Below are 23,381 nucleotides of genomic sequence, written 5' to 3'. Positions count from 1 at the left end.
TGATTCAATATGCTCTTTGGCTACAAATATTATTATGCAAGTGATATAGTAAAGTCAGAAAATGGACATGAGTAGCTTGCAACAGTCATGTTAATATTTTGCTGCAGTTTAATTTTCAGGCTGTAAGACTTCTCAGTTTGTGTATCTTTAGGACTTTTATTTCTTGCATACTTTGCAAAGTTTCATAACAAATAGTCCTTAATCACTTTAAAAACATACTTCCATAACACAGAATATTGAACATGGAGGGATATTTAAAGTTAAAAACAAATACATTTAAATCAGCTAATTAAAACATCAAGTAGAATTATTTATTAAAGAAGTTTATGAAGATTTATAATTTGACAGCTCAAGTAAAAAACAAGTTCTAGTACCATATTCAAAACATGTTCCACATAATACCTGCTTTAGATTTTAGAAAAAAATGTTATTTGCTGGATTTTGTATTCCAGTTCATTCAACTTAAAATGTTATAATTAGGATGTATTTAGAAAGATCAGTCTCTAAATGCTTCAGCCAAATATTAAACATGTTTTCTAAATTACAGGCAATTATTAAAGTGTGTTCCTTTCTCACCGGTTGGCTTGTCTACTCCAAGAAATCCAGCCTCTCCAAGTGATTTAAAAACTTGGTGTGCTGGAAATTGTCCCTCTTCTTCCCATTTGTCCACAAATGGATTGATTTCTTTGTCAATAATCTGTATTTGGAAAGTAAGGGAAGGATGAAAATAGAAAAAGGTTACAGACTGAAATTACATCTACTGTATATGGCAAATATTATTATTACAGCATTGATTTATTCCATGCTTTCCTAAACAGAAACTCTCCAGCTCTGCTGAACTATAGTTCCCATTATCTCCAGCAAGTATAAGACAATCAAAATCTAAAATCATAGGGTAGAATGCTGCTTTAATGCAGAAATTGGTTTACTAATTCCAGTTAGGTTTGATGGACTTAAAACTGGCTCAAAACCAGTTTAAACTTGAGTTAACTGGATGGAAGATTTGGTTACCAACCCTATATATAGTTTAACTATAATGTTTTAGTTTTCTGAGTTCTTTATTCAAATCTAAATGGATACTTAGTGACATGAAGGTTAAAATTTCTTTAATATTTTATCTTTAAATAATACACAAAATTGTACAAGATGCAAAAAAAAGGGGGCAGTAGTTTATTTCAGAAGATGCTGGCACAAAATCAAGGAATAATTTATACCATCAGTTGGTAAAATGTCTATTATCCATGGTTTAATCCTGGATGAAAGTGCTGAAATATTGTGGAGACAAACTAAAGGAAAGGGTAATTTCTCCTAGCTGTGTCTATTGTGCTACTTTATGATGCAGTTGATAGGGTCTTGTAGGTGAGCAAGAGTGATATCCATAGGTAAGTCTGTAGGAATTCCATCTCACTAATCAGAATTTCCATTTAATCCTATCTCCATTTGGAGTGTTGATAACTGTATTTGTATAACTGACAATATAGGAAAAACATTAGTTTCTATTAGTGCATAATAATCACTTTTACTCAAGTCAACAGTTCAATGCTCATGTTGAAATTGGAACAGGTCCACTCTTGAGAAGTAACTAATGGTTAATAAAAGGAAGGATGTGTTCCTGCCTGCTTCAAAGAGGAAGTTATAAAACCATTACTGAAAATAAGGTTCTTCCCTTGTTCCAGAGATCTTGTTTAATTAGAGGTCAATCACAAATATTCCATTGCTGAGTAAGAAAGATCAAGAAAGCAGTAGCTTCACAACTCTAGATATATTTGGCTGGCCTGATTTTCAGAATCTATTTCAGAGGTTTTATCTAGGACATGATAACAAAACTGTTTTGTTTGCATGATTAGATGATGTATGGCAGATTGGGAAATAGAATACTGCTAATTTCTCTAAACCTCCTGTTAGCTTTTAATACTGAAAGGACATATTGACATGAATCAATCTAACCTTTGCTCTTTGCTTCTGTTAAAGAAGTTGCTTGTACTGTTTTGCTAAAGATGGGAATCATTTGTTAGGAATTCATTCTGGAAGAGAAGTGTATCCTTTTCTATCTGGTTTCTCGTCTCTGCAATTTGCTTCAGAGCTAGACACATCCTTGGAGACAATTCCCAGGAACATCCTGCTCCATAGATAAGGGAAGGGGGCTGCCTAGGAAGACGAACACGCAAGGACAAGGGATATTGTGTAAAATAACGAAGTATGGACACAGCGCGGACAAAGAACTCTCCATGGATAAAGAAGGGGAGGGCATGGGCAAGACATTGCCCACATTAATAACATTGTCTCTGATTGGATAAACTTTGTTTCTATCAGTGTAAAATGCATATAACATTCTGAGCCACTCTCGCAAGATGTGGCTATTCCTTACATGTATTTTGTCTGTATGTTTTGGACATAGTATTCACTCAGACTTTTTGCTTTGGTAAAAGAATAAAAAGGCTGTTATTTTTGCATGTCTCATCTCGAGTCTCACTCTTTGGCATCTCCGTGGCTCGGTGAAACTTCTGAGAGCTTACAATATTATTAACTATGGTATTCTTCTGTGCTATTTGCTAGGATCCAGTTTTGGAGATATTTCATAGTTCCTTTGACCCTCTCTGTAAGCCAACCGAGAGCTGACTTCAGGGAAGGCATGAAAAGGGCATAATAGGAGAAGGAAGGAACAATCTGTTAAGGAGAGATTTAGAGAAAAGATTATACACACAAAGAGTAGATTAATGTCTGACTTCCTTTTTCCTTAAGTCTAACAACATGGTTCCATGTCCTGGTGTCATTGTAATATGTACTTCCCATCACTGGCAGGCTGTGATATGAAACACAGACAGGAAAATACATAAAGTAATGATCTGAACACATTGAACAGGACGTGACTATGTAGAAAGCTGATAAGAATTCAATGATGTTTAGAGGCATCTCTAGTTAGCTACCTCAGCCTTTTCCAAGCTGAACTATATATCTGTCTCCAGATATATTGGAATTACAACTCTAGAATGTACAAAAAGTAAAGAAAATGGAAATGAGGAGATAAGATAAAAAGACACAAATTATAAGAAACTTGAATAATTCTCCTACCCAAACCACAATTAAATTACCCCCGTCCTCCCAAAATATGGAGTACTCCTCCTTTGAGGTTTTAAAATACATAATCTGAAACTAGTCCCTGATGTGTGGTCAGATTTTTGGCTAGAATTGAAATAGGGTTGTTTTTTTTAAATGAAAACATTTTCTTACAAATTTCACATTTTATTATTAATGCTTCCGATTGTAATCAATATTTATGCTTGCAGTTCAAACCCTGCATTCTCAGCAGCAATCTGCTAGGGTTTATTTAAAGACTGCATGATTGGGAATTTTGATTAAAGAATATCTCAAGAACTATTCACAGTTGAGAATAACACTTCAGCAACTATTTAGTAAGAGGCCAATGAATTTGTAAAATACAAGATTTTGTATCATTAAGTGTGTCTGAATGTTTTAGTATATCTGACTATTTGAAAAAAATAAGAGCTCATTTATGTTATATTACTACCAGAGTTCTTCTGTGTCTGGAAAGTTAATTTCTTTTTATGACAAAATAATCTGTGGAAGAAAACTATCAAAGAACATATCCTACTGGAGTTCTTTGAGAATAATGTAAAAAGCCTTGTAAAAACTAAAATTAAGATCAATGAATGATAATACAACAGGGGCAACAATACAAAATATCTTACTCATTATTTCATTACTTATACGAATAACCATTTTAAAAGATCTTTTATTAACATTTTCACTTTAAAATGTTCTATGTTTTATGAACTCAGGCAATGATCCTAAGTGCAATTATTGTGTTAATGTTTCTATTAGTGAATTCAATAAGCAGTTTAATGCTTAATGTCATGATGTGTTTCTGTAACTGAAGGTATGGGGGAACAGGTGAACTCGATTATGAAATCATCTGTATTAAAATAATACCCCATTAAAATAAAAAGGGGGGAAAATTGCTACTGAAAAGCTAGAGTGTTAAAGCCCCTTCCTTTAAAATCCACTAAAGCAACATTCACATAGGTAAAATGGTTAAAATAGAGTACTGGGGAAAAATTCTTCAACTCTGTAATGGACTATGAAACTCATTGGAAGACCTCCCAGACAATACCTAATTGAGACACCATGCTAAACTAGTTGGTTTAATTATGGTTTGCTTAGAATATTTTGCCAAATCATAAATCAGCTTTCAAGCCCATGCCCAGAGATGAGACAATGAGACACAATTGAATCGAACCCTTTATTTGCTTATACCTAATGGATAGAATTTTGCCAAACTAAAACTATAACTTTTTAACCTACTAGATATATTTTAAGAAATCTAGGGTGTGGCTACCGTGAACTTCTTTCTCTTCCTCCATGCAGCCTGGGACTGCACAGTCTCTTAATTTCAGCTTCTTCCTGGGAAATCTTTGAGTCAGCAAAATGCTTCTCTTCTGTTGCTGCTGCAGTGTACATTTCATCCTAGTTGTGCAACACCTGTTAGCTTTTGTGACACATCAAGGGTTATCCTTTAAACTAGGGCAAGATTAGGAGTTATTCTAGGAAAAAAGTTTCAGAAATGTTATGAGGAAAAATAGGTGCCTTAAGTAACCCGCAAGGCTTAAGGCAACCATTTTATCCTTTCGATCACATCATAATGTAAAATGCTCAAATGTTTACCCAAGCCACTTAGCAAGGCCATTGGGGATAATGTATCCATCAGCATAACTAATGAAATTTATGGGCTCTATTCTGGCCTGAAATCTATTTCTTGTAGGGCAGCGGTCCCCAACCTTTGTGGCTTGGCAGCCCAGGGGGGGGGTGTAGAAGGGGACTGGGCTGTGCGAGCAGTGAGCTATACACACGTAACTCAATTTGCACAAGCGTTGAGTCAGCATGGATATGCACAGCTTGACTTACTCAAATTGAGCTGCACATGCATGTGCACACACATTGTTCAGCCACTCACAGAAGTCGAGTTGCACGCATGCGATGGCCCACCGTTCATACAGCCCAGTTGTAAATGGCCATTGCCCAGTAGTGGGCCACGGCCCAGGGGTTGGTGACCCTTTTCTAGGGTTTCTGGCGTTTCAGAGCCATGATGAAAATAAAATTGGAGTCAGGTCGCAAACTATTCAAAATAGTTGGATTCTGAGCCTTACTGATGATGAACTGCAGCTCAGCATGCGTAAACGTAATGGGAATACCCATTTATGCAAATAAAGCATTTATTACTGCTCAGATCCAGCCTCCAACCAACTCCTGAAGGGTAGTCTTAAAAAAACATGAAAGTTAAGGGATCCAAGTCAGAAGGGGAAAAGCTGAAGTTATAGAAAGCCTATCTATTTCATAAGGAATCATAGATTCAAACTGATATAAAATATCACTCCATGGAATGAACCCCAGTCATCCTCACTGGCACTAGGATTCAACCCCATTTGAATCTGAGAAATTTTATTTACCATGTGCTGTAGGAATTTTTTATTGCACCTCTTCACATGTTTGTTTTTGTATACACCATTTTTCCCCAAAAGGGAAAAGGGAATGAGGCACTTTAAAAAAGAACCAACAGATACAATAGGAATGGCAAAATGTTTCCTCTGTGTAGGCTCAAACACGAATTCTTACCAGTGCCTAGGCAGTCTCAAGATAGATATTCATCAAGCTATGTTAAAGGCATCTCTGTTCATCTTCCTGAGCAACTCAATAAACCAATGAGATTCAGTGGATTTGCAAGAAGAAATAGGCTGCTCCACTGTAACCTGATCAAGTGCATTGATTCCGGTGGGTAATTTAATAAACTGCTTTCAGTTCTCACCAGATCCTCAGAAAACTTCCCAAGCACTTTCTGATTAAACCTTTAAATCAAGGGAGATTAAGAAAAGGCATCAAGGGGTATGTGTGTGCAGTCTTAGCACAGAAATAAAAGTGTTTGAAGTATGAGGTGAAATAACATACATAATCAGTTCCCAAGATTCTTTAATCTAATCCTCTTTCAATGTAATAAATCAAGATAAAGGAATTTTACTAAAATGTGGCTTTCTTAATTACTGCCACATATCCAAATCTAAACCCAAGCCACTAATAAATTTAAAGTCTTGTTCCTCATTGAAACAAAACCTATACACAGAGGGATGGTGCAAAGTATTCCAAGAATTTTGCTGGTTCTGAGGTTTATCAAAGTTGACATCCAAAAAAAGCTTGGGAAATTCAGGATTATCCCACCTCCTTCTCCTCCTCCTCCTCTCCTTCTTCCTTCCTCTGCACTTCCAGCTCCTCTCTCTCTTCCTCTCCCTGTTCCCCCCCATCTCCTCCCCTCCTCCTCTTCTGTCAAGGGAGATGCCTACCTTACTATGATAAGGGTTTCATTATTGCTTTATTTCCACAGGAGACAGTTATTTATTTGTTTAGAAAATTACATTTAAGAAACATGCTCTGCTTCTGGTATCCCCAGTGACACCATGAGCACTAGTGTTTATTTGCAGGCCATGTTTCTTGTATCATTTAATTATATTTCTTTTAAGATTATTTATTAAAAATAAATAAACCAAGGCTGGCCTACTCATAAGCGTAAGTATACTCATAAGATTGTTCCTGGACCAACAATCCCTACTCACGGTCACTCATGCCCTAGTCACTTCCCATCTTGACTACTGCAACATGCTCTACATGGGACTGACCTTAAGGACATTTGGTAGCTCCCGTTGGTGCAAAATCCTGCAGCCCGCATGGTTTTGTGTAGATCTTGGTATGTGCACATATATCACCTGTCCTGTGGGAGCTGCATTGGTTGCCGATTTGCTTCCATGTGCAATTCAAGGTGCTGGTTGTGACCTTTAAAGCTCTTCATGGCTTGGGAACCAGGTTATGAGCTCACATCTACCCAATCCACCAGAGCGCGTAAGCAAGGAATGTTGTGGGTCCCATCCCCTAGGGAGATTCACTTGGTGGGACCCAGAAGAAAGGACTTCTCCATGGTGACTCCCTCTCTCTGGAACATCATTCCCCCAGACATTAGAATGGCCCCCATTCTAACTCTCTTCTGGAAGGCTCTGAAGACCTGATTCTGCCAGCGGGCCTGGGGAACCCACAGCGGGATAGAGCCCATTAAATGACTCACATGATGTGTTGTCGCCGGGGGTTGGGGGTTACTTCATTTTATTATATATGATTCTTTTGTTAGTTTTATTATCATTTATATGATGTTTTATATATTTGTAAGCCACTTTGAGTCTCCACGTGAGAATAGGCGGCAATATAAATCTCCTAAATAAAAATAAAAATTAAAAAAACAGTAGCAGTGTTAACTTTTGTTACAGGAACATCCTTCTATGCCTCATAGGTCCTCCATAACAAAGGTTATATTTGATGTTACGATAACATAGTTTGTAAAAAAAAAAGATTAAATAAACTAGAGTGGTAGAGAATAAACAACCTGGAAATTTAGTGAAGGTGCAGTAGATTAACTTTACTAATATGGCTCCTGTAAAAAGATTTCCTGAGATTTCCCATGCTCGTCATGATACATACATTAGTGAATGGAAAAGACCTCCCAATAGCTACTATTATTCAGAGTGTTCTCTGTATAGGAGCAATACCAGTGAGGTTACAACATACATTCAAATATCAAAATTTCCCTACTGGCTCAAACATTCACTTCTCCATTCAATCCCAAGAAACTACAGATTAATTTTTTTTTCATTTGATTCCTGAAATCTTTTGTTGATTGAGATATTTCCATCAATTTCTAAATACCCTATTTTATTATTCACTGGAATTGTAGAATGAAGAACTGCATGTAGTATCCTTTAGATTACAGTGTATCATTACTGATATTTTATGAAAGCGAGGCAGATGCATAAATATCTCTATGTTCAGGGTAGATAACAAAAGAGGATAAGCAGTTCTGATTAATTGTAACAAGCCTTTGTTACTTTCCCTCCCAAGAAATTCTAAAACACCATCCCTAAAAAATATTGATCATGACAAATATACTTTAAAACAGAAATGGTTAAAGTTCAGACGTATGTTGGGTGACCTGCATCTGGAACAGATAAAATAGTTATCTAGTAATTAGCTTTTATCTTTCCCAACATTTCCCATAAAATATTGGGATTTATTTTAAGTGTGGTTTATTGGATAAGCTAAAATAAAATAACACACACTATGCCAAAATCAAACAATTTGTACTGATTCACCACAATACGAAAATCCAGTTTTCTAGAATTGTTTTTTTAAATTCACTGCATCCTCAATTTAATAGCAGCAACAATCCTGTATGTTTTTTACTTGATTTATCCCAATCTACCTTTTGCTAACCAGATTGTTAATGCCAGTATAGCTTCTATGAATATGTAATAGCAACATAACTTACATAATTGTGTAAAATTATTTAAGAAATAAAGAAAATTAAGAAAACAAATGGTTCTTTCCATGTCAATCAGTCAATCTGCAGAAGCTTTTTTTCCAGAAATCTTTACTAAGAGACAAAACAGATGAAGACAAGAGAATACTGTGAATGGGAGGAGAGAGATGCTAGAGTGTATTTTAAATATTTGCTTGATATAGCAGCCCATCTCACCTTTGTCACTTACTAAACTTATTCCTAAAAAAAAAAAAAGAGTAAAGGTAAAGATTCATCAGGCACATACGTGTTAGTCATTTCCGGCTCTAGGGGGCAGTGCTCATCTCCGTTACAAAGCCAAAGAGCCAGTGCTGTCCAAAGACGTCTCCGTGGTTATATGGCTGGCATGACTAAATGCTAAAGGCACACAGAACGCTGTTACTTTCCCACCAAAGGTGATCCCTATTTTTCTACTTGCATTTTTACATGCTTTTGAACCGCTAGGTTCATTACTTGCTGGGGCAAGTAATGGGAGTTCACTCCATTACGTAGTGCTAGGGATTTGAACCACCAAACAACTATTTTTTTTAGATACATTAAATATTTTAAGATTGTAATCATGTATTTCTTTACATAGGAAGAGGACCCATTTAACTCATCAAAGTTACTTCCAAATACAGATGCTGTATTACATTATTGTTTCTCAACTTCCAACATCTTAAAGATGCCAAGTTTGAAAAACACTAAATTATTCTATAAAACAATATTAGCTAACAGACAGACTTTTTCACACTTTGGCATTGGATGAATTAATATTGGTTGAAGATTAGTATTTTTAATTCTTGAGTCAAACTCAAGGCCCTTGGGCCAGATCTGGCTGCGAGGTGGTTAGATCTGGCCCATGAGGCCATCCGAGAAACAGCAAAGGACTGGCCTGTGGAGCCTCGACCTGACACAGGACCACCAGCCCCAATCTGCAACCTGGTGGTGGCCATCTGAGCCAGAACACGACCAGTTTTAGATCTGCATTGCCTCAGCCCCACATGCTCACAGGAGGTAGCAAGTATGTGGGGCCTGGTGTCCCTGACTGCATTCTGAGCATATCCCTTTCACCTAGGACACCAGCCCTCACATGCTTTCTGCCTCAGCAGTACTGCAGATCTAAGGCTGGCTGTGGTCTGGCCTAGATACCCACCACCAGGTTGCAGATCAGTGCCACGCCTGCACCAGCATCTCCATGTCTGGCTTGCTGGCCGTGTGTGTGTGTGTGTGTGTGTGTGTGTGTGTGTGTGTGTGTGTGTGCAGGGGGGAGTTGTCTGGCAGCAGTGTCTCTGCAACCTCCTGCAAACATCAAGCTGACCCTCCAAGAGGCAAGCATGGCAGTGGCAGCAACACAAGCAGCAGACAGAGTCAAGGGGGAGGATGTAATCCGGACCTCCGGAAATGGCTGCTCTATGGTCAGGGTGGGGCAGGCAGCTGCCCAGCACATCCAGCAGGCCAGACTGCATGCCTACTCCTGCACCTCTTCCTCTCTCACCACCATGGGCTAAGGCAAGATGGAGCAAGGGATGAGGCAGCCGCTGCTGGACACCATCAGCCTGCCTACTCCATCTGTTTTTGCATGTGGTTGGAGAGCAGGTTGCCACTGGTCATCTCCTCGGTCCCCTCATGGGTCTTGCTCTTGGCCCCCTTGTGGAGCGTGTTCCCCTTGCACACCCGACACATCTAGGCACTGCTGTGGGCTGCTGCCACCACCGAGCTCACACAAAACCATTAGGCCGCTGCCTCTCAGCAGACCCACCCAGCCCAAAGGAGGCAAAGCAGCCAGCTAGAAAGGCCTAATAGAGCACATACAGGCCCAGCAGGCAAATGACAGCCATCCCAATTGGGAAAAGCCAGATCCCTATCAGTGCCATGGCTGCCCAGGCCCCGCCAGGATTGCATGCCTCCTGTCTCTGCTGGCCCTAGGCAACCATGGCACCGTGGATCTGGCTTTTGCCCACTCAGGATGGCCTTCTTTTGCCTGCTGGGCCTGGATGTGCTCTATCACCTCACTAGGTCTTTCTAGCTGTCTACTTCACCTCTTTTGGGCTGGAGGGTCTGCTGAGAGGCAGCAATATGCACCGGACCCAAGGTGAATTGGGTACATGAGGGGAATGTGCTCCATGTGACCAGCAGCGACCTGCTCTCCAACCACAAGAAAAAATAGTGGGACAGAGTAAGCACATCTAAGCAGTCCGCATCGTGTGCCCCCTCTCTGCCTGCTGCTGATGCTGCCACCACACCTGCTGCTTGGACAGTAAATTTGGTGGTGGGAGTGGGCTCTGGATCCACAAATTGTACCAGCAGAAGGTCTGGTAGGCTTTAGCTGGAAACCATCATCCCCACACATAAAGGGCAGCAAGCGCACAGTGGCCAACAGTTTCTGGCAGCAGCCATTCCATCCCCTGCCTTGCCTCACCTTATCCCACAGGACAAGCCTACCGCCCATCGCTCTACCAGATGCCTGCATTCTTCCCCAACCCCATCCAGCCCCACAGGTACCCCCTATAGCAGGGGTCCCCAACCATCGGGCCGCAGACCAGTCCTGGTCCATGGAACATTTCCTACCGGGCCGCCAGTTTGCTGGGCGCCGCCATCTTGTTTGACGAGAAAGTGCTTCCGGGTGAGCTTTTCCGGTTGGAAAGCGGCGTTTGGGTCCTGAAGGAATCCTCGCGCCTTAGTTTCATCGAAGGGGGGGGCTTCAAATGAAACTAAGGCGCGAGGATTCGTTCAGCACCCAAGGCAAGGTGAGCCGAGCGACCGTCCCGAAGCCATCCTGAAGCGAAGTCCATCGACAAAGGTACAAAGGAGGAGTTGAAGGTGGCAGGGAGAAGCGGGGGACGGCTGGCTGGCCGGTCGCTCGGCTTGCCTTGCCTTGTCATGCGTGCTGATGCCGGTACCAGGCCGTGGATCATTTTGTGATGCTGGTACCGGGCCGTGGCACAAAAAAGGTTGGGGACCACTGCCCTATAGGATCAATATCAAGCTTGTCCCAGGCCATACCCAGTCAGCCACAACCACCTCAGCCACGCCCTCCTTGCCCCTACACAAGGACAACCACAATGCTAATCCAGCCTTCAATAAGGCTTTAAAGGTTTCCCCTATTTCTTATCCAGTAATGACTGAATCAAAGGGAGAGTGCTCATCACTGAGGGAGCCTTAATTGTCAGACAGATGCTTCCACCATTATATGGCCATCATGAAAATACCAAATGCAATAACCTTCCCACTGAAGCAATACCTATTTATCTACTTGCATTTGCATGATTTCAAACTGCTAGGTTGGCAATTTTGAGGTGAGTAATGGGAACTCCTCCCATCTCATGGCGCTCAGGTTTTCAAACCTAGGCTGTCAGCTTTCCAGGTGATAAGACTAGCGTCTTAAGCACTGAGCCACTGTGCTGCCCCAATTCTTCTAAAGCAGTCTGATTTTAATTCATAAAAATGTTTATTTAAAAAAATAAATTGTAACTAAATGTTTAACATCTATGGGCCTCTTTAAATTGATGTCACTACAACATCCTCTGTTCCAGATCCTCAGCACTGTCTGTTCCAGGAAGCAGGAGATCAGTTCCAATCAGAGGGTCTCTCTTTAGTCCAACCCCTGGTCAGAGATGCAGGTCAGGGGTCCCCAAACCCCCAGTCCATGGACCAGAACCAGCCCATTGCATGACATCCACCGATCTACGCAAACAAGTGAAGCCCCACTCTCAAGATGCAGGCAGCACACGAAACTACGCCCCCTCCATTCTATGGAAAAACCTCTCTCTACAGATCCAGGTCCAAAAGATTGAAGGCCACTGATGTAGAGCAGTGGTTGCCAACCAGTAGGCCGCAGCCCACTGGTGGGCCTTTAGAAAATTTTGGTGGGCCACAGAGAAATCTCACCCCCAGAGCACCCTCCCAAAGCAATTAATCCAGGCTGCAAAGAAACACAAGGCTGCGCCACCCACATAGCCTGCAGGAACCCTCCCCGCTCACTCCTTACCCGGTAAACTTGCCTGCTAAAATTGCTATTTTTCCTTTTTCTGACCATCATCTGTTCTGCTGTGCCAGGAGATTTAGATTAGCTAGGAAGCAGAAACTGGTTGGATTTCTTGCTTTCTAGCAAGTCTTTAGATCTTCAGCTCAGCACAGCTGAACCTCCCTTAGGACTGAAGGTTTGCTTGCAAGCAAATTCAGTGCAGACTCACAGCAAGCAAATTTGAGAGACTGAGCTAGCCAATGGCAGATAGATAGATCACTGAATGATTCTGTGAGCAACTCAATCTGTCTGCTTTGCCTGGTTTGGGGTAAAAATTGCTTTTTTAATAAAAAAATTCAATATTTACATACATGGTGTGTTGTGAGTTAATTTTGTGAGTTTGCTTGCTAGCAAAATTTATGTGACAGACTGAGCTAGCCAATGGCAGATAGATAGATCTCTGAATGAATCTGTGATTCTGTGAGCAACTCAATCTGCCTGTCCGCTTTGCCTGATTTTGAGTAAAAGTTGCTCTTTTTTATAAAAAAAATTCAATATTTATATAAATATTTATAATATTTACATACAAGTCATGCCCAGCCAGTCACATGACCACCAAGCCACACCCACAAATTAGGCCATGCCCACAGAACCAGTTAATGGTCCCTGGGATCTAAAATTATGAGTTTGGTGGTCCCTGAGGTCCAAAAGGTTGGCAACCCATGACGTAGAGGGTAGTTAAACAGTAAAGGAAGAGGAGCTGAATGATGAAGCAAGAGAGAGAGGCAGGAAGGGCCTATCATTTCTCTGCTGCAGAATACATTGGTGCATATCCCCTTTTGCTAGGCTGGCTTTGAATACAACTTTATCACTTTTAGAAGAGCAATAAAGCCATAAAGTATTTAAAAATAACTTGCAAACAGCAAACAATTATAGGGAGAAGCAATTGAAAGGTCAAATGGGATGTAACTCTTTTACTGTAAGCAATACTTGTGGCAAAATAGGAAACATCAATGGGGAAAGTAAACTTTAGGTGATTATCATTTTCTGCTACCTCAAATTTGGGTGGATTGCACTTTAATTTGGTTGTGGGAATGAGCCCTTAGAGCTAAAAGTAATTTTTCCAAAAGTCTAACAACTATGAAAAAGTCCGAAGCACCATTGACATTTGCTCAATCTGAATTACAAATGCTTATACACTGAGGTAGATTATTATTTATTTCTGCGAATATTTTAAAAGACGACTCAGAACAGAGATGTTTCATTTAACACTATTCTGCAGTATATAATAATATAATTTATAGTAAAGTATACAATATAATAAATATTTGTTAACAATCGTATGAAGCATTACTAAAACGAACTGTGATTCAACTAGTCTTTGCAGTGTTACAAGTAATTTCTGTACTTCAAAGTTTCCTGCAGGGGGAGGACGGAATAAAACGAACTGCCACACAGCACTAGAAGGTGTAGCACTTTTGGTCTTTTTAAATCTTAATCTCTTCATCTATATGAACAATAAAACTCCGAGTGAGTGAATCGGGAGATCTGTGTAATTCCAGACTTGACAAACTTTGTAACATAAACCCAACAGTGATCCAAACTTTTTTCCACCAAGCGATCTTGAGGCGCGCTGACCTCGGAGAAACCTAGTTCCAGGCTCTGTCCCCTGCCACTTCCCTATAACCAACGAAGTGAGTAAAAGGACAAAGGCTAGTTTTGCCTTCCACATAAGATCTAATAAACAAGTACCTTTCTCAGAGACGCTCTTAAAGCAAAATGGTCTTCCGTGTATAATAGGTGATCTCCGGACGGGGCGACACTACTATAAGAGCGGTGACTCGGATTAAGCGAACAACTTTCTGGAAAGCCTGCAATTGAGACTCCAACAAAACGTCGCAGGGGTGGTTTGAACAACTTCATTAGCTCTTTAGTATTGAAAAGAGATCTCCGAAAGATCGCCATGCTGTTGGATAGTGCACGACTCCCGCATGCGTGTCGTTCGAAAAGAGCAACTAGTTTCGGTTTATAATCCCCGCCTGCAAGATTTTTTTTTTTCTGCTACCAAGGAGTTGTATTGCGCTGGGTCTTTAAAATGCTCAATTGCTGATGTGGAGACATACAGAACAGTCACTGGCAGCGGAGGATTGCCCAATTATATAAGCATCTCTCAGAAAGACGTAAAATAGGATGCAAGTTTTCGAATTTCCCTGGAAAGATAATGGGGTGTTTCACGATTTTCAAAAATCGTGAAAAGTGGAGGATCGCTATGGTTGCTTATTCATCGTCCTGATGGTAACCAAAACTTGGAATATGATAGAGCACTGTGCTCATTTACTTTAAATAGGAAGTTTAATTTGCTTTAACCTTCTCCTCCCCCCCCATCCCCAAATGATCTTCATAATTGTTCTTAGTAAAAATTGTGAGTGAGCTAAGCCAAATACTCGGTTACAGTTGTATCCCTCTGAACAGAAAAAAAGATCATAGTTAGTATGAGAAGATGGGGTGGAGGATAGCAAATCTCTGCTTTCTGGTTAGATACTGTTCCTTTGCTAAAACTATTTCATGAAAACATGAACACTCCCTCAACAGGCAGTATGTCCTAATTAAAAGTTTTAACTCAGTTTGCTAATAAGTATTTCATTATAAACTTCGTGTTTATTATGTCATCACTTCATTGCAGAGGTTCAGAAAATATTTCTGAAACAAAAATCCTTTGGTTTCTTCATAATTCATATGTTTTGATAGTCTTCATTCTTAGAATTTTACAGGAGATCCGCTTTATTAACTATCTACCATCTTTGGATTCTACTAGAATTTTTTTAAATGTTCAAATTAAACACTTCAATTAATTACATGTGTAATGATTGATAAAAGGCTAAACAATGCTAATCCAGCTTGATGCCTTCCAGTTATGCTACAATGTCTATAAATTCTAACCAGTGTGTATATTATGGGAATGATGGACTCCTTCATCTCAAAAACATAAGTTTATTTTTATAGCTATAATTTTAATTTAGAAGCCTAAATATTATATTGGTATATATACTGGTTAGGTTACTAAATGAATAACAGAGTGTTGCACCTGGATAAGCTTTGCAACACTACCTGATTGAAATCCAGAGAGAGCATTTTGAGGGGTGGAAAAGTATGTTACAAGTTTCTCTTAATCAGAGGTTAAAGGGGTCTGACCTCCAAATTTTGGAACTGTAGCCCTATATTTCTATCCAATCCTTCCCTTTTGTATTTAAAAAAGCAGCCAAAATCACTGTATTCCACCAAGCTTTTAACACTAGGCCCTGCACTTAAAATATTTTAAAGCAAGATGATAACACATACATTGTATAAAACTGAGATCTCAGCCTGGTACTATAAGGTTATTGTCCAATTGGAAATACTCCAAAACAACTCCACTAGGTAGGTTTTTGATTAGAGTCTCCCCAGGTATACTTGCTGCTTATTTAAGAACAGAGTGAAGGCTGGTCTCCATCATGGTCAAAATACATCTTGAATTGTTGAGGCACTATGAGAAGTTTGAAAGTCTCAAGAATCCCATCTTCCAAAGTCTGTTTTCTCCATTGCTAAGTTGGGAACCAATTGACCAAACTACTATTCATCTTAAAAATGGACTTCAGATGTAAAACCGTAGCATTAATAAATAAGATACTTGTGCTCATTTAGATTTGGATAATACTACTTCTAGTTACTTTTCAACTTCCAACTGGGACTGGAATTTATTATGCTGGGCACAGTGATTGTTAAGTGAAGCATACGGTTTCTTTTTTTTTGTCATAGTTGTTAGATAAATCTCCACAGCTATTCAGTGAATCACTGCAATTGTTAAGTGAATCATGGGATTGCTAAGTGGAACCAGCTTCCCTCATTCCCTCTACTTGTCAGCTGAGAAAGTCACAAATGGTGGTCATACTATCCTGAGGTACTACCCACTGTTGTAAATATATGCTATTGGAATTTTGATCCAGTGACTAAGAAGAGGCTGCAAGGATTATAAGCAGAGGTGGTATTCATCTGGAGAACCAGTAGCGGAAATTTTGAGTAGTTCGGAGAACCGGCAAATACCACCTCTGACTGAAGATTTTACAGTATCCTTCCCCTGCCACGCCCACGAAGCCACACCCGCAGAACCAGTAGTAGAAAAAAAAATTGAATCCCACCACTGATTATAAGGATGGACCAGACTGGCTGTAAATCACATTTTTACTGTTGTTGCAATAGTTGCTAAACAATGGTTGTAAGTTGAGCACCTGTTTTTGCAATGGGGAAATCTATGAGCTTCCAAGTGTTGCCAAATTAGATTATGCAGGATGAATTGTGAAGGCTATTGAAAATTGGAGATTAACAACCTTTGACTTAGATTTAGAGACTTAGAATAACTTTATTGTAACTTTGAATGTATACTACAATCAGCATACATTAAAAAGAAATTACGTATACAATTGTTGCCATGAGGACATTTGAATTAAAATCCTATATTATGAAGGGGGGGGGGATGTCATAATGTTTCATTCGGTTTTTTTATTTTTACCAAAATTATACAGTAGTTAATAATAATTTCAGCCAGTGAATGCAAGAAATTAAGAATACAAAACAGCCTCTTGAAAGAAATATAACAATATGGTAAGCTAAAACTTGTTTCAGGAAATAATTGTTCTGTTATTTTTTTTAAAAAAAATTAATTTGTACAATAAGATTCCTGAGCTTTAAATTAAACTAGCTATACTATAGTAGGTTATTTTTCCCAGTTTCAAAATTATCTGCATTCTTCTAAGCAATTACACACCCTCCTTTCTCTTTGAAAGGGTTCCTGTCTTCAGGAATGCCTTTCACTAGGGGGTCTTCTCCCGATCTTTCTTCAATATAATTTTTAATTTCTTCAGAACACTTAGACACCTTAAGGGGGGAAAAGAGAAAAAAACATATTTAAATCTCTTTTATAAAGGTAGAAAATATCCCTTTGATATGCAGAGTTTATGAAACTGAGGAAGAGAAGAACTGTCACCTTGTTTTGTATCATAAGAAGCATAACATATGCATGCTGGGTATTATGAAATACAGCCTCCCAGAGTAACTTGCATAATGTTTATAATGAATTGTTGCATAATAAAATGAACGGCATTCTTTTTCCCATGTGCTGAATAAAACTCTCTTGCTGTTCTGTAAGGATGAAAGTAAGCAGTATTTTTCCATACAATCACAGCCTATAAGCTTTGTCACCAATTACCTTTATAGGAATTCAGGTGCCTGGAAATAACTGGTGGCACTGATAAAGTAAACAGAACCAAAATATAAATCAGCAATGGGGATACATTTCACACTGGTCATTTTTGCCAACTCAAAGATATATAGTATATATAGCATTATGATTTAGGAATGGTGAAAGTCATATGATATACAAAGATGTGGTAGGGTAGTCTAAGATATTAAAAGTCCAAGACTTGGAAACTGAAATATCATAAATTTGCAACCAGAATAGGGTAATACTCTCTGTAGAGGCATCCTGAGTTAAAATTCTAATTATGGTTATTTGGCATGTTGACAATATATGCTAATATAATATGTACATAATATGAATGATTCCGGTAGAAGTGCCATACAGAATTCAGGTCACTGAATCATGACATTTTCATTAAATATATAAATTAAGTAGAAATAAAATGGGAAAATACAAATTTTTGCCATAATATAATCATTATTATATAAACTATGGCTATTCTAAAATTATGACTATTATGACTGACTAAGATATCTATACACTGTATGAAGCTGCCTTAAACTTCATTCAATTGAGATCCACAATGGAAATGCTTGGATAATCCTTTATTTGAAAAACAAATTGAGAAGAATTGAGCAATGAGTTTGCTTGAGAAAGCATTTGAGAAAATTCGTTTGTTCAAAAAGGGAAAATAGTTATTTTATCAGGACTAGCAGAATTATATTTATTTTACAAAGGGTAACATTAATACATTTCAGGGTTTACCAAACATTTAAAGGAGATGTTTTATAATTGTTTATTGTATTAAGTATTTGTATATAGTTCTAGCTCTTCTTTTAAAATCCATAATTAACCAAAAAGCAAGTATTATCTGCTTTTGTATTTAAGTGTCAGGTTTCCTGCCCACCAGACTTTTGTTGTTGTTATAAGATATTTTGATTAAAAACATTTAGGAGAAGCTTTTCTGTTTCTCACAACTAAATTAGGTAGGTGCCCAATTCTAGTGATGGACATTTTAGTAATTAATCTGGGCACCGATAGATTATGCAGACATTCTTAGACTATAAAGCTACAGCTTAGCACTTTTGTTTGGAAATATGTTCACCTGTTTAGGAAAAAAAGAGAAATATAATTTGCCAATTAGTGCAACATTTTGGTGTCTATGTTATGTTGTTCCTTTTAGCCATCTGACTTAGCATGTTTTTGAATTTATGTAAAATACATTGCAGTATTCGAGTTGTGTCATTGTTAGGCCACCATATTCTGATCTGAACGAACCTTTGGGAATTATAAGCAGGGCTTCCCAGTTGACCTACTGAATAGCTGGATGATATCAGAAATAAAATCTCGAAAGTGCTTTATTCCAAAGCCAATTAAAACTCATCTCAATGAAAAAGTCTTCCCAATTAGAGGAGATCTATGCCCCAAACAATTTTTTAAGATATGCTTAAAGACATACTTTACTCAAGGCCCGGGGGCCAGATCTGGCCTGTGGGGCGCTTAGATCTGGCCCACAGGGCTACCCTGGAAATAGTGAAGGACTGGCCTGTGGTGCCTCTGCCAGCGAAAACAGGCTCCCAAGCTCTATTTTTGGCTGTGATGACTTCCCGCAACCCTCTGACAGCAAAAACAGGGTTGCAGGAGAAAGTTGCAGCCAAAAACGGAGCTTGGGAGCCTGTTGTCACTGGCAGAGTGCTCAGGTTACCACAGGTGCCCCTGACACAAGTGACATCGAGCTGGTCATGCCACACTGCCCCCGAGGCCAAACACAAACCTGATGCAGCCCTCAATGAAATTGAGTTTGACAAGCCTGTTCTTTGATTATTTATTTATTTATTATTAAATAATAAATTTCAGTTCACATATTCCAAGATCAAACAGCTGCTTTTAAAATGTTTATTGCTGTATGTTTATATGTTGTTTGTAGATATTTAAATTTTATTGTTGATGTTTTAACGATTTGGATATGGAGAAGAGGAGAGAAAGATAACATAAATATACATCAAAATCAAAATAATATTAAAAATAAATTTATAATACACTCTTAAGATAAATGTGTAACTTTAAATTTAAGAAATAGAATCTGTACTATCTGAATATAAAGCAGATTTTTTACTGAGAATTATGGCTAACTCTGTAAATATCAGCAATTGTATATCATTCAAAAACAGCACAAATATAAAACACAATGTTAACATATATTTAATACATCCTGGTACTTACACTGCCATTGGGTTAATTTTATAAATTTGTCATTTCTGCTAATGCACTAATGATGCTATACGTATCCACTTTACTATGTGTTCAGGAAATACACATTTGTCCAAATTTCTGGAAACAATTTTTGTAGTCAGGTAAATGCCTCATTTTTATGTCATGGAAATTATCTATCATAGCAATCATAATTCTGAATACTGCTCAGAATGCTTTTTTCTGCCTTTGACCATTCATTTCTTCCATGCTTTTCTATAACTTGGTCCCTTAAGTTGGTCCCTTATATTTAAGCTATAAAACACCCCAAAATTAGATCTCTGTTTGTACAACCCATAATTAGCCTGTTCACGCTTCTTTCCTTTCCTAAGAATTATGGGTTTTTTTAAGCTGTGTTTGTGTCATCTATTTTGCCATGAATGTTGAACAGACATTCTCCACAGTTAATCAGTCCCAGGCTGTGGTGGAGGATACATGTAGGGAGGAAAAGGCAGCGAGGATCAGTAGAAAGAGCTCAAAGCTTTTTGGTTCCCCCCCCCCCCAAAGGTCCCATTCTAGATTGTAAAATATAATGATAAATTAAATCAGCATTATGGCTAAACAAAACAGTTCTAAAAGGATGAAAATGTTATTGCCAGCAGAGCCAGTCCTAGACATTTTACTGCCCAAAGTAAGAAAATGCTTATGAAATATAATAATATATTAAATTGGTTCACCAGCTTGGCTAATTATATGCATGGCCTAATTTAAAAAAGAAAGGAAGGAAGGAAAAAGAACAACTCACAAAGAATAATCTCAGTGAAGGTTAATTGTACTCATTAGGCACAGATTGCTATCTGATATAGAGAATATAGTAAGAAATAGTTAGAAATAGAGTAAGTAAGAGAGGAAATGAATTAGGAAAGTAAAGATGAGCAATCCACTGGTTATGTCTTGCTACAAGATCCACTTAAGTAACAGATAACTTGTCAGGTGATTTTTTTAAAAAAATTATCAGAATGACATCAATAAAAATAAGATGACTAAAAACAACTTGTACATCATATGTAGCCCTGATATAAAAAAAAATTAACAAGAATGTTTCTAATACTTCTAAAAGCTGAACAAACTTGCCACTGTAAATTTTAAGAACTTTTGAGTGGCGTCAGGCTGGTCCTTTTAATAATGGAACACAAGACAAACTATAATTTCTACTCACTTTGCTTGAGAGAGATTGAGGGCAGGGGGAGAGGGAAACATTTTCTTAATCTTGAAGAACTGTTTGCAGTATTCTCAAAAGAAAATGTGCAATAAACCTACCAGGAGAAAATGTTTGCCTCCTTAAGTGAAGCAACTCAGTCCCCATGCATTAATAATTTACATGGAATACATTGCAATTTTTTTCAACACACACACACACACACACACACACACACACACATTGAAGAACACTGAATCCTGTTCTTAAAACATTCTTTAGAACTCAAGAGAGAAAATCATTAGGGTGAACTACTTACAGGTTGCCTTTCCAATTTGACTTCTTTTCGGAGTTGTTCTACTTCCATTTTCAGTTTATCCTTTTCACTTAGGTCCTCTATGTTGATTGCTGGCATTGCTGGTTTAAAGAAAAAAGAACGTGTGAGTGTGAGTTTGAGATCTCTCTCTCTCTCTCTCTCTCTCTCTCTCTCTCTCTGTGTGTGTGTGTGTGTGTGTGTGTAAAAAAGTAAAATAAAATTACAAGAATACAGCTGATGAAGGAAAATCCTTACTTTTTGTATGAATTCCTCCTGATTTCTCTAAAGTAAAGCAGCTGTTTCTTCAGCCAGCTCTCTAAAGCTCCTAGTAACTATTTGAAGGATTTTAATTCATCAGCAGTATTTATCCAAATATATACGCCACAAAAATTGCCCCCTCCCCTTCTAGTTTTTATTGCTTCAAACCAAAATGAGGCCTTCCACATTCATGGAAAGCCAGCCAACCTTCCTTCATGCCATGCCCAAATTGGCTAAAATAGCTCTAACAGAAAACACAGACACAAAAAGAATCCGTTCCTGCTACATGGAATCTTAAACTGCTCAGATATAGAAGAGTTATCACAGAAAAGAAAAATCCTCTTGAAAAGTTTAATCTGGTATTGGCACACCTGTTCACACTACACAAAGATGTTTGTGTGTAAAATGTCTTCCATCCATGAAGGGAGCATGAAATGAGTTGTGAGGAGTGGCAGAGTGAAGAGAAGAAACCTATTAGAGGCAGGATATGGGCCTCTCCTTTTGTTAAGATGGAAATACCAACCATGGTGAGAGTTCGACAGGAAACAGGTTTGCTAAGGAAACATCTGGCTGTTTTCCTGTGCCAAGCTGGAAAACAATGGGGGTGTTTGGAAAACTAACATGTGAAAATAGGGAAAGGCAAGTATACAGAAAAGCTTGTCCCTCTAGGCACATGTCCAGCATTACTCATTTAGATGGAAGTTCATTTAAGTGAAGGCCCTATGGAATGCCATTGGACTTACTTCCAAGAAGGCATGTATGGGATGGCTCCAGGGGTGGGATTCAATTTTGTTAACAACTGGTTCTATGGGCGTGGCTTAGTTGGTGGGCATGGCTTGGTCATGTGACTGGCTGGGTGTGGCCAACTCAATATCACTCACATCAAGGCAGATATCTCCTTGCCTGGCCTCTCATGACTGTGGGGATGCTTTAACAGTCATAAGTGTAAAAAATGGTCATAAGTCACTTTTTTCAGTGCCATTGTAACTTTGAATGGTCACTCCACACAAGCAAAGTACCAGAAAAGGAGGGGAAAAAACCTCCAGAGAACTTCCAGAGACAGGAAGTCTAGTCTTGCCAAGAATGTAATAAGGGTTAATGGAGAGGCAGTTTCTGTAAGTAACACCAGAATGTTTCCTTCCTGCCTTCCTTACAGGATTAGGCCAGTAATTTCTTCTAACGGTTCTCCAAACTGCTTAGAATGTTAACAACTGATTCTAGCGAATAGGTGTGAACTGGTAGAATCCCACCCCTGGATGGCTCTGCGTTTCCTATGTATGCTTCACTTTGACCAAGTTATATAAAGATGCCCCTTTTTTTGTATTTATAATACCCAAATGCTAATTCCAATTTTTTTGTTGTTGTTTGCATGAATTGTTTGCAGGTTTTGTGTCCCCTTTCTCACTATTTATTTTAACTAGTTAGTTAGTTTACTTTATTGTCATTGCACCATGTACAACAAAATTAAATGCTATCTTCAGTGTACATTATAACTATAAAAATAAAACACAAACACACATCCTTCAGAGTAGTGAAGAGGCTCATGTCGCAGCAAAAGGCAGGCAGTAATGGGTGTCCTGTGGGCGTGCAGAAACAGGCTGCAAGCATGTTGTGCATGCGCAGTAAAAAAAATCGATTTGTTTAGCCTAGGAGGGGTGGATAGGATGGAAGCCAGGGCCAGCGAAGGGAGGGGTAGGTGGGGGAGAATGAGGCAAGGATTTTCACATATGCATGAAAAATGTCACACATGCGCAGTAAAAAAAATCAGTTTTTGGCCCGTAGGAACGGCGGAGAGGGGCGGGACCAGCTAGGGGTCAGTTTTACTGGTTCTTA

The 23,381-nt window shown here is 38.8% G+C and overlaps 2 protein-coding genes across 3 annotated transcripts in view; both read right to left on the bottom strand.

Annotated features, from left to right (window-relative positions):
* LOC113440049 (putative acyl-CoA dehydrogenase 6) overlaps window positions 1-14,369 on the bottom strand; it is a 65,882-nt gene extending 51,513 nt beyond the window's left edge. The window contains exons 1-2 of the mRNA XM_087916289.1: window positions 14,106-14,369; window positions 577-697 (exon numbers count right to left, since the gene is read on the bottom strand). Coding sequence (XP_087772415.1) covers window positions 577-697; window positions 14,106-14,318 — 334 coding nt within the window. The 5' untranslated portion in view covers window positions 14,319-14,369. The remainder of the gene's footprint in view (window positions 1-576; window positions 698-14,105) is intronic.
* Window positions 14,370-17,042: 2,673 nt separating this feature from the next.
* Window positions 17,043-22,033, bottom strand: LOC113440066 (guanine nucleotide-binding protein G(I)/G(S)/G(O) subunit gamma-11). Of its 2 annotated transcripts, none has more exons than XM_026706220.2 (3): window positions 21,920-22,033; window positions 21,294-21,391; window positions 17,043-17,264 (listed from the first exon to the last, which is right to left on the bottom strand). In XM_026706220.2, exons 2-3 carry the CDS (start codon window positions 21,387-21,389, stop codon window positions 17,139-17,141), a joined length of 222 nt encoding a protein of 73 aa, XP_026562005.1. In that variant the 5' UTR covers window positions 21,390-21,391; window positions 21,920-22,033; the 3' UTR covers window positions 17,043-17,138. The 2 variants fall into 2 exon arrangements, with proteins under 2 accessions (XP_026562005.1, XP_026562006.1); XM_026706221.2 differs by lacking the exon at window positions 21,920-22,033 and adding an exon at window positions 21,546-21,664.
* Between the last annotated feature and the right edge of the window lie 1,348 nt (window positions 22,034-23,381).

Source organism: Pseudonaja textilis, chromosome Z (genome assembly GCF_049901715.1).
Source record: "Pseudonaja textilis isolate UNSWEBS1 chromosome Z, rPseTex1.2, whole genome shotgun sequence".
Lineage (NCBI taxonomy): Eukaryota > Metazoa > Chordata > Lepidosauria > Squamata > Elapidae > Pseudonaja > Pseudonaja textilis.
The sequence above is the reverse complement of the archived record's forward strand: the minus strand, read 5'-3'. Positions and strand labels throughout refer to the sequence as shown.